We start from the raw sequence: 11,239 nt of genomic DNA, 5'->3' as shown, positions 1-11,239 counted from the left end.
AATATAAAAACCTTTTGAAAATTTTAAATGTCATTTTCGTAAATAGTTCACCAAAGGGTTTCTTTTGACTGAATATGAAGAAATGCGAATTAGGAGTTTTGAAAATTTTTTCTCGAAAATTCCAGTCGGTAGCACTTAATTTCTAAAGCATCAGCTAATATTAAGCAAACAGGAGTTTGGTAATCGGCGTTTGATTTTGTTCGACAGACCAAATTTTATTGTGAGCTCGATTATGTTCGATTACCGAGCTCAATCGAACGATTGCAATTGGTGTTCGATGGGTTCGATTACCGAACCGGAACGTTCGACTAGATACACCGGCCGGACAAAGTCCTTCGCTTCTCGAATTACGAAAAACACATTGGGACAATGTTAGAATACAATACGTGATAGCATTCGAGATGAATTGCACAATTGTTGGCGCAATACTGTGAGCTATTATTGGCACAATGACACAGCAGAAACTGAAACCCACAAGGGTATCACATGAGAAAAATACTGGAATTTCATTGGCTGTTGAGATCGACGTTCTTGCATAAAGTATTGGCGTGTCATAGTCGCACCCATATTGGTCCAACGATTGCTGTTTGCAACTGCTGTCAGAAAGGAAGAACAGTCAAGTTATCTAGGTAAATCTTCTCATTTTGTATTATCTAGAAGTTCTGTCCTATATACCAGACACTGTAGCCCTTTTCTTTCTTAAAGGCTCTTTTTGTTGTCCATTTTCTTGCTGAATGTGGCGTTTCGCTTGAGTGGTTGGTCGAGTTGGCGTGGATCGCCAGTGTTGTTTTGATAGAGCTCATTTAGAATTCAACTCGCCGTTTTCGTTCGCTCGGCGACTTTTCTTGCGATAATTTATTGCTACAATTGTATAGAGAAATCCTCCTTTAAAGTCATCATTGGCAATGTAGTTCTCGTGGTAAAGTTGAGGCGTTTTCAATCGCGTGAACTTGTCGCTTCGTGCAATTTCGCCACGTATAAAATTTGGCAAGTTTGGCCGGGCACCTTGGGTGGCAAAAATCGATGTTCAAGTTTATACCTGAATTGAAGCACGATATATCAGCGAACTTTAATATTCACGAGCATTACGAAGGCTAGGGCTGTTAGTCAATGCACAATTTGGTTTGTAAAAGCTAATGAAAAGTGGTCAATGTCGGCTATGATCGTGTTTCTGGTACGGAGCGAAACGTGCTTGCATGAAACTGGCGTTAAAAATTGAGACATCCCTTCTTTCACTGGGGAAAATCAATACTTGCAATTATCTGAATGATTTTTCTTTAGGTTTAAACGTGGCTAGTATCATTTTATTGTGGTTTGGGGTTTTTTAGGAAGCGGTTAGGGGGGGGGGGTGTAGGGCTGGGACTGGGTGGTGAAGGAAGGAAGTGAGGTGGATGGGGGGGAGGGCTGGTGTCCTGTGGCTGTTTGTCTGGTTTGTTTTGTAAAATTGCCAAAAAATCTTGTGACCTGTAGGTTATTAACTTTTAGTTGTTCAATATGGCTAAACCTTATTTCCTACTCATTTGGTATATGCTCAGTAATTTCAAATGAGGCCCTGCCAGGGTAAATTCCGACAAGCAACATGGCCCAGAAAGTAGCGACAGCTCATAAAATAAAATCGTGACAAATGACAACCCTTTTGGAAAAACTTAAATTCTGACAAGGAAAAACAATTTTTCTTCAGTTCAACTACCGACAGCGACAGGAAGTGCCATAAAACAGCGACATGGGGCATTTTTAAATTTAGAGAAGCGACACGGGATCCCCCCCTTGCAGGGCCTCTCTTATTCGACTCTTATACTACTTGCTATTGTTGAAATTTAATTCACTATTTTTAAGTTCAAGTTGATAAATAATTTTGTTTATGTATGGTACTTTAGCTAAAATAATTGACAATAAATTGCCTTATTTACCCTTTGCATCTTAATGTTAAATTTTGATTAAAAATATAACACAAACAGCGGTGATAAACATTATGAAAAATCGCATTTTTATAAACTTGACGTTTCGTATGCTAAGCTACATACATTTTCAAAAGTATGACAGTTAAAATCATAACAATATATAAATAGTTGCCAAAATTTTAACGGTCATACTTTTGAAAATGTATGTAGCTTAGCATACGAAACGTCAAGTTTATAAAAATGCGATTTTTCATAATGTTTATCACCGCTGTTTGTGTTATATTTTTAATCAAGTTACGATGGCCTAAAACCAAGAGTCTATATGTTAAATTTTCCTATTGTCTTTGAATTTTGATTTAGAATTCAAATCATCATGGAATCTTATGCATCAGAATTAGTCTGTGAGAGTTGCCCTGCTTTTAAGGACGGCTGTCCCTATTCAAAGCTTACTCAAGACCTCTTCATGGAAGAAATCAAGAAATGTCCAGAGTTTAAACAAGGTTGCCCTTTCAAGAGCACAGGCAATTTAAATGAAATCCTGGAAGAACTGTCCAAGATGCCTGAATCAAAGCACCATACAGGTCCAGCTCATGAGCAGTTACTAAACATGCTGAGGGCTGTTCATTCTGAGTCTAAAATCTTGGAAGAGAAAGTTGGAGAGTGCCTTGTGTTTAAGACAAAGGAAGGTTGTCCTTTCAAAGATGCCAGCAAGGAAGGAAAACCTCTGATTGAGCCACCGACTGATGTTCTAGAGAGTCTGACTGCTTCAGATGTCAGCAAGCTCAAGGAGAAGTGCCCTGCTTTTAAAGAAGGATGTCCATTTGCCAAGATGGATAATGAAGCTCTTCTGGAAGAAATCAAGAAATGCCCTGAGTTCAAGGATGGTTGTGCCTTCAAGGATGCCAAATCAATTGAAGAAATCTACAGCAAGCTGTCACAGATGCCGAGCAGTGACAAGGATTGCCATCATAAAGAAGCTCTCATGAAGACCATGAAAGTCATTCACACTGTTGGCCACGAGAAAGCTGATGAGTGTCCCGTGCTTCAGAAGAAAGGCTGCCCTTTCAAGGCTGTTGAGAGTGAAGGGAAACCACTTATCAGTCCACCAGAAGCTGTTCTGCCTGCAGGACAAGAAAAGAAATCAGAGTCTGAGAACCCTCCTACTGTTTTTGTTGGCCTCACAGATTTGAAAGAAACCTGCCCCGCATTTGAATCTGGATGTCCATTTGCGAAAATTGGTGGGCAAGACTTTGGAAAAGAGCTGAAAGAGTGCCCTGAATTTAAAGAAGGCTGCCCTTACAAGGACAGTGAGAGTGTAGGAGACATCTACAAGAAGCTTGTTAATTTGCCATCCTTCTCCGTTGAGGGATCTCATGGTTCCAAACTCTTGGAGATTTTCAAGCAGATCCATGAAGTCTCCCATTCTTTGAAAGATGAGATGGGTGAGTGTCCTGTGTTCGTGACAGATGAGGGATGCCCTTTCAAGACCGTCTGCAGTGATGGGAAGCCGCTGGTTGACAAGCTTGATAGTCAACGCTGGACAAAGATTTTCCAGAGCTCAGTTGATGATGTCATTGAAAATGTAAGTGAAGAGATTGAGAAGACAGAGCCATCAATACAGCTTTCCAAGGAACTTAAGAAAGGTACTAAGAAAGTTCACAGAGAAGCAGAAAATGTTCACTTTGTGAAGGAGTTTGCCAAAGGAAGAATCCAAAGACAGTGGTACAAGGAACTTCTTGCTGATCTCTACTTTATTTACAGGTTAGTTTTTATCAAGTGCATTGTAAGGTGGAGTGAGTCTAGTGCACCACCCCTCCCCCCATTAGGCTGGTACTCAGCTTTATAATAAAGCATAAGTGTCCAGGAATAATTCTTCTCCAGTCCTTGGATGGGATCCAGCACACTAACCATTAAGATACCATGCATCCCCCTTGGGGGGGGGGGTCCCTATAATGGCTTATACAGGGAGACTCTGCCCAAAAAGGGTATCTTTCAGGTCTTGGGTACAGTACCGCTCAAATTGACAGTCTCGACTCGATCCTCGAGAGTTTCGAGGATCCAGTTTCGAGTCTCCAGGATTGAGTCTCGAGTCTCGAGAAACAAGGCGTTCTCGAATATTCATAACTCGAAAGGCTTTCGAGGAAACGATTTATTTCTCGAGGAAAGAATAAAAGCCGCTCGCGCCTCATGTACAAGTGTTTCGCGTCCACCCTCAGCGCATGAAATACATGTATAAACCCCGACATGTAACATTCAACAGTACGATATATTCGCGCCGATCGTAATTCCGTTTACTTACCTAAAAGTACTGACACAAACTCCTCCTTTAAAGCCGTGATCGACGAATTAAAGTTAGAAAAGGACGTGAAAAGAACCTGTAGTTCAAACTTGTGCTCTCCCTTGTCAAGTTTCAACCCGCCGTAAGTGCGTGTTTTCAACCACGAAGATATTTCAGTTATTGGTTTACAAGTTCATCCTGAGTTTTCGCAAATAAAAGTACAAATTTAATTTCTATCACAAAATGTTCTGTAATTCAGCATCTGAAGCATTCGATGCGAAACGATGAAAATGCGACGAATATTGTAAGCTGAGCTGCAGAATAGCACCGCGAAATCGCGCAAACAAGTTTCAGAAGCCTGAATTTCCGACGTCTCTTTCTGGTTGCTACTGAAATTCAGACAAGAGTTTCCGTAAATAAAACCGGTTCTTAAATTTGAGTTGTAAAAATTCTGTAGAAGGCAAACGAAACATTCCACGTGAAAAACATCGGAGCCGTGAAGCCTTGTCGTGTCTGGCTTGAAATGAGCGTGTTTTATTTTTTTTGTGAATTTGGCATAAAATTCTTAAAAGCTAAATTCTTCTTGAATGAAACGTCTTGTCTTCATTTATAACACAGATAATGGCGTTAATTATTATTACAGCTTTAGAGAAGTTATACAAATTTTGCTTTTTTAAAGCGGCGCAGTTATGAAAGTTGGCCAAATTTTCAGCATCAAAAGTAATTTGAAACCTTTCGAATAAACTGCAGCGTAAATAAATGTAACACAATGCCGCACGCAAGTATCCAATTTTGATTCTTTCATACACACGTAACTGCATTTTTCAGAAGAAAACTAAATGGCAGAGTGAACTTTAATGTTTAATATTTGTATCCTAAATCATAACACAAGCAATCGTATGCGTGACATTGCACACATGCTTCATGTTTGTCCTAAGATCGCCTGAACGCATTTTTGAAAACATTTTAAATCCTTTTAACAGGTTGTATTTGTCCATGTTGATTCGGCGGGACCGCGCTAACTCCAACTCGGTTACTTCTGGTTCGATTTGCTCTCAATTCATTCACTATCGACGGTTTTGAGCTCCTATTTCGAACTTTTTGGGACGGTTCGAAATATTAAACAACCAAGCACGTTGTTACAGCAGAGATGAGTAGCCGGCACGCTGGCTTTGACCATAGTACAACACTCGAGTGCGGCCCGCTTGAGCAATTTTTTTCTCGAGGAATCATTCAAGCGGCAAGCTCATTATTTTTCTCGACTCGAGACTCGATCCTCGAGACTCGAGACTCGAAACTCGAAATGTTCGAGTTTCGAGGATCGAGGCTCGAGGATCGAGTCTCCAGGATCGAGGCTCGAGGGACTGTCAACTTACATTTGAGTGGTACTGTATATAAAAGGGTAGGGATTTCAAAAGTTTAGGTATATGAAAGGGTAGGGAAATCTGTCATTTAGACATTTAAAAGAGCCTTGAATTAAAATATTTCAGACATACACCTCATAGGGTAAATCTGCTTCGAGCCTAGTGTCCCATACAGGCTGGAGCTTATCCCGGTCTCTGTAGCTTAAAGTGACAAGGAGTATTTTACTCCCCCTGTGGTGGGATGCTAGTCCATTACAGGGTTACCCCCTAGCATTAGTTGGCCGGTATCCATTTATACACCTGGGTGGAGAGAAGCACTATGAGGGTAAAGTGTCTTGCCCAAGAACACAATAAACTGGCCAGGGCTCAAACCTGGACCACTTGATCCGGGGTCCAACGTGCTAACCATTGGGCCACCGCGCCTCCCATAGACATAACTCAAGGCTGTATCATTTTAATTTATTATATAAAAATTACAATGAGACTTTCTGTTTTAGGTATATGTCATGTCATTTAGGTATATAAAAGGGGCATGCCCAGGCAAGCATCCCAAATAAGTACAAATTGTACAATATTGTAGTAAGTGGGTTGGCTATTTCTGTCTGTTGGAGACTCAATAAATACAATACCCCAAGCTAGTAATTGATGATTTTCTATCTTCTTATCACCTGGTGACTTGACAATATGTTGGAAATGTAAGGGGAAATCGAATGTGGATCATTCCTGGGAACAGTTGTAACTTAGTAAGAGCCAATCAGAGTGACTGCATTGATTTATGAAGTGCCACAGATAAAGTTTGCAGTTCAAACCTCAGAGAACCCATGGGATTTAAGAAGCACACGTTGAGAGACATCTTTTCTTTTCAGTCTAATTAGGTTAGAGCTTTAATGGTAACCATCCTGATTTTTTCTGTGTCCTTTTCAGAGCACTTGAAGAAGAGAGCGAGAAACACAAGGACCATGACATGTTCAAGGCAGTGCATTTTCCAAAAGAGCTTGGACGTCTGCAGAGTCTGGAGGAAGATATGGAGTTCTATTTTGAAGAAGAATGGAAAGAGCGAGTTCCGATGTCTGATGCTACAAAAGCCTATGTAGACAGAATCCATGAAGTTGGCAACAAAGATCCCACTCTGCTGATAGCTCATCATTACACCAGGTACCTGGGGGATTTGGCTGGTGGACAAATCCTTCGAAAAATGGCCATGAAAGCAATGGATCTTCCAAGCACAGGTGAAGGGGTGCAGTTTTATGTCTTTGAGAACATCCCTGACGCAAAGAAGTTCAAGAACATGTACCGATCCCGCCTGGATGAACTGAACATTGATAAAGTGAAATCCGATGAGATTGTTAAAGAAGCGAATTACGTTTTTATGCTGAACATCTACTTGTTTCAAGAGATAGATGCCTTGGCCGGATTTGCAGAACAGCAACCAAAGACAAAGAAGCTGACAGTTGAAGAGATTTACAGCAGTGTGGACACAAGTAGTAAAGAGTCTGCTGGAGTGTGTCCCTTTGCAACCATGGGCAAGAAACCTGCACAAGTAAACACAGCAACTCCACATGGCGAAGGAAGGAGCTTTGATCCAGTGCTTTTGGCCATATTCATTGCTGTTGCAGCTGTTGTGATGGGGCTGGTTTTTACCAAAATGACATAAAAGAACATAAAAGCTGAAGTAAATCTAGATTTACTTTAGTTTAGTGAATCACTATGTCTGCAGTTTGTATGACAAACAAAAATGAAATTAATCAGACTTAAACTGAGGAGTTTAGAACAGTCTTGGTTATTGATTGTTTAATGAATGTAATACATGTATTCTTGTTAATTCCTCAAGCCTTGGTGAATAGGAATTGAGTTTCTTAAAAGTTCAAAACAGTTCTTTTGGGCATTTTTTTGCAGTGAGAGTTGATTGTGAACTTATTGTAACTGATAATATATTTGGAAGACATGATCTTAAGTAAGCTATGTCAAGATCTCTTAAATTATTGCTACACATGTAAGTAAACCTATCGTGGTGTGCAGCTCCAGCAAAAATCCATACCCACCCAATAGATGGTCACTGGAAATTCCCAGGAGGTTGGGGGTTTTTAAAAGCCAAATATTTTAACGTAAAGTATTAGGCCTAACTGGAATTTTCAGAGGAGTTGGGAGGTTTCAACCCAAAAACCATGTGTGGGGGTATGGATATTTTCTGGAACAAGATAGTGCATGCAAATATCCTTTGCATGTATTGCAGACCTATGATTCATTGAAATGATCATTATTGAAGACCAGTGATATTAACCCTAACTTCCCTATTAGGCGGACCTATGAGGCCAGTGGCACACCCATGGCACCCCCCTGCCTACGGCCCTGTTTATGCACAGTGATTTCTAATACAGTATCAGTACACTGTGAAGGAGGCATTAACGTTGAGATTACTGTAATTACAAATTATTTAGCTATAGTTCTGTTATGATGTACTTTCAAATTCTTAGAACTTACATCAAAAGAAATGTATGATGATTGGTATGGAGAATTAGCATTTTAACTGAAAGAGTTTAAAAAATAATTTATAGATTTACATGTAGGTGACCTTAAGTCAAGTATTGCATAACTGTTAAGTTTATGTTTAACTTTTCGAGTGTGTAGATTCAGATTCAACTGAGCTAAATTATAACAACATTTTTGTCTGTGGACCTTAACCTCGGCTCAGCACAATTGTTTGGAATGTGGGAAGGGTCTATTGAGCTCATTGAGTTCTTAGAGTTATAATTTGCAAACATCATGACAATTTAATAAAAAGTTTTGAATTGATTTTGAAACAGGAAATTATGTCATGGTTGAGATATGATTTATAGCTGATCATCAAAAAAATTTAATACATTAGAGAAAAGTTTTAACTGTTTGATAAAGTGATTTCAGGTACTTCGTAATAATTTTATTAAAAATAGCTAGATTACAGTCTAATATATGAAGAAAGTGTTCTAGGAAATGGATGTAGCTATTTTCGATAACATACCGAAATATAGTAATAGTGAGTTTTCCAGTAGTGATGAATAAAAAAGAAATCTGTATTTGCAAGTGTTGAGTTAATTAAATTTTGAAAATCCCAGCCTGCATCTTGGGTTGTCTTCACTTGTTTGTCTGGGGGGGGGGGGGGGGGGAGGTCTGGTGCCCTGTGGCTTTTTGTCTGGCTCGTTTTGTAAAATTGCCAACAATAATGACACCTGTAGGCAATTAACTTTTAGTGCATCAATTTGGCTAAAACGTTGTTCATACTCATTTGGTATATCAGGCCCCAGTTGTTCAAAACGGGGATAACGCTATCAACTGGATAAATCACTTTCCGGTGGATAGCGCAGTTTGTTTTGTTATTACTTATCCATTGGATAGCGATTTATCCGATGGAAAGTGTTATCCACTCTTTGAACAACTGGACCCAGGGCCGTAGTAAGGATCTTGCAAGCGCCAGAGGTGTACGCGTCTCGGATAGCGGGATTATTCTCCCCGGGGAAGTTGTTTATGTCCACATTTCCTGCATTCTGAGAGTTATTTTAACCCTAACTCCCCTGTTAGGCGGACCTTTGAGGCCAGAGCCACACCCATGGCACCCCCCTGCCTAAGGCCCTGTATATGCACAGTGATTTCTAATGCCATTTCAGGAAACTCAATTTACCATGACCGTTTATTTATTATTATTAAGTTCAATTTGATAAATAATTTTGTTTATGTATGGTACTTAAGCTGACAATAATCACCAATAAATGTCCTCATCTGCCCCCCAGGGGGGGGGGTACTCCGGCTTGTAAATGACGGGGATGATCGAAGGATTTTTTTTTGGTTTGAAATTTTCGATTCTGGGATTTTTTTGGGTAAGAAGATTTGGCAAGTATTTTTTTGGGTGACTTGATTCAAATAAGGGATCTTTTAGGGTATTAAAAACAAACTAAAGTGCTTTGGCACGGCCTTGGCGTATTTATGGTATGATGAATAATCAAACCCGAGCGTTATTTGCCCTCCTGGCAATTTAGGGGTAATTTGACAAGGGATTTTTAAGGGGTTATTTTTGGTCCAGGGATTTTTTTGGGTAATGTCGGAAGACTTAGGGACTTTTTTGGGTCCTGAGTTTTGCCTTCATTCGATCATCCCCGTCATTCACAAGTCGGAGTACCCCCCCTGGGATCTGCCCTTTGCATCTTAATGTTAATTTTCTTTTTTCTTTCCAAGATGCCTGAATCAAAGCGCCACACAGGTCCAGCTCATGAGCAGTTACTAAACATGCTGAGGGCTGTTCATTCTGAGTCTAAAAGCTTGGAAGAGAAAGTTGGAGAGTGCCCTGTGTTCAAGACAAAAAAAGGTTGTCCTTTCAAAGATGCCAGCAAGGAAGGAAAGCCATTGAGCCACCAACTGCTGTTCTGGAGAGTCGGACTGCTTCAGATGCCAGCAAGCTCAGAGAGAAGTGTCCGGGTGGTTGCCCATTTGCCAAGATTAATAATGAAGCTAGTAAGTAAGTAAGTAAAATCTTTATTTAACGAGGGTAGCACTAAAATAGCATAAAAACACTAACAAACCAGTGGCCCTCAATAATTATTTACAATAAAATATAAAAATACACAGAACAATACGAATATTAAAACTATGGATAAACTATGAAATATTACGAATAAAAATACAAGAAATACGAGATAAAATATTAAAAAGGTAAAAAGAGTAAAAGTGTAACTAAATTACAGAATAAAATGATTTAAAAGCTGCTGTTCTTTAAAAATTCTCTTCCAAAGAGAGTTCCTAAAAGCTTTAATCGTTGATAATTTTCGCATAGATAGGGGTAGGCTGTTCCATTCTTTACAAGCAGTCACCGTAAAAGTTCTGCCACCTTCAGTGAATCGTTTTATAACTGCATGAACAATATTAAAGTTGGCATATCTTGTATTTCGTGAATGAGTCTCGCTAGTAAGCTTAAGTAAGCTTTTCAGATAGGTGGGTACATGCCCCTGTAGACGCTTGTATATAATAAAGCACTTAGTTAGTTTAGCCTGTTCGGTAAATGAATGGTATCCAGTTAAGTTTATTGAACAGTTTGACAGAGTTCGCTTGGCGATCGGCATCTAGAATTACTCTTGCAGCCCTCTTCTGCAGTTTTAGAACACGTGTGAGGGTATGTTTATCACAGCTGGTCCAAACCACGCTCACATAATCTATAATCGGTCTAATCATGGTGTTATAGTAAAGTAGTCTATGTTTTAGAGGTAAGTAGCATTTGATCCTCTTTAAAATTCCTATCCGCTGCGACAGTTTTATACATATTTTGTCCACATGAGGGAAGCTCTTCTGGAAGAAATCAAGAAATGTCCTGGGTTCCGGGAGGGATGTGCTTTCAAGGAAGCCAAACCAAATGGAGAAGAATAAAGCAAGCTGTCACAGATGCCGAGCAGTGACAAGGATTGCCACCATAAAGAAGCTCTTTTGAAGACCATGAAAGTCATGCACAGTGTTGGCCACGAGAAAGCTGATGAGTGTCCAGTACTTCAAAAGAAAGGCTGCCCATTCAAGGCTGTCGAGAGTGAAGGGAAACCACTTATCAGTCCACCAGAAGCTGTGCTGCCTGCAGGACAGGAAAAGAGAGCAGAGCCATCAATTCAGCTCTCCAAGGAACTTAAGAAAGGTACTAAGAAAATTGCCTGCCTAGCTAAATACACTTGACTTGACTTGACTCC

The 11,239-nt window shown here is 39.9% G+C and overlaps 1 protein-coding gene and 1 pseudogene across 1 annotated transcript; both read left to right on the top strand.

The window, feature by feature from the left end:
- The first annotated feature begins 558 nt into the window (after positions 1 to 558).
- LOC144659473 (uncharacterized) lies at positions 559 to 7,809 on the top strand. Its single transcript, XM_078519917.1, has 3 exons — positions 559 to 629; positions 2,262 to 3,662; positions 6,468 to 7,809. The coding sequence occupies exons 2-3, from the start codon at positions 2,275 to 2,277 to the stop codon at positions 7,195 to 7,197; spliced, it is 2,118 nt and encodes a 705-aa protein (XP_078376043.1). The 5' UTR covers positions 559 to 629; positions 2,262 to 2,274; the 3' UTR covers positions 7,198 to 7,809.
- A 1,913-nt stretch (positions 7,810 to 9,722) lies between these two features.
- Positions 9,723 to 11,225, top strand: LOC144661035 (uncharacterized; annotated as a pseudogene).
- The last annotated feature ends 14 nt before the right edge of the window (positions 11,226 to 11,239 follow it).

This window comes from Oculina patagonica, chromosome 7 (assembly GCF_052425735.1).
Source record: "Oculina patagonica isolate OP01 chromosome 7, crgOcupat, whole genome shotgun sequence".
NCBI lineage: Eukaryota > Metazoa > Cnidaria > Anthozoa > Scleractinia > Oculinidae > Oculina > Oculina patagonica.
The sequence above is the reverse complement of the archived record's forward strand: the minus strand, read 5'-3'. Positions and strand labels throughout refer to the sequence as shown.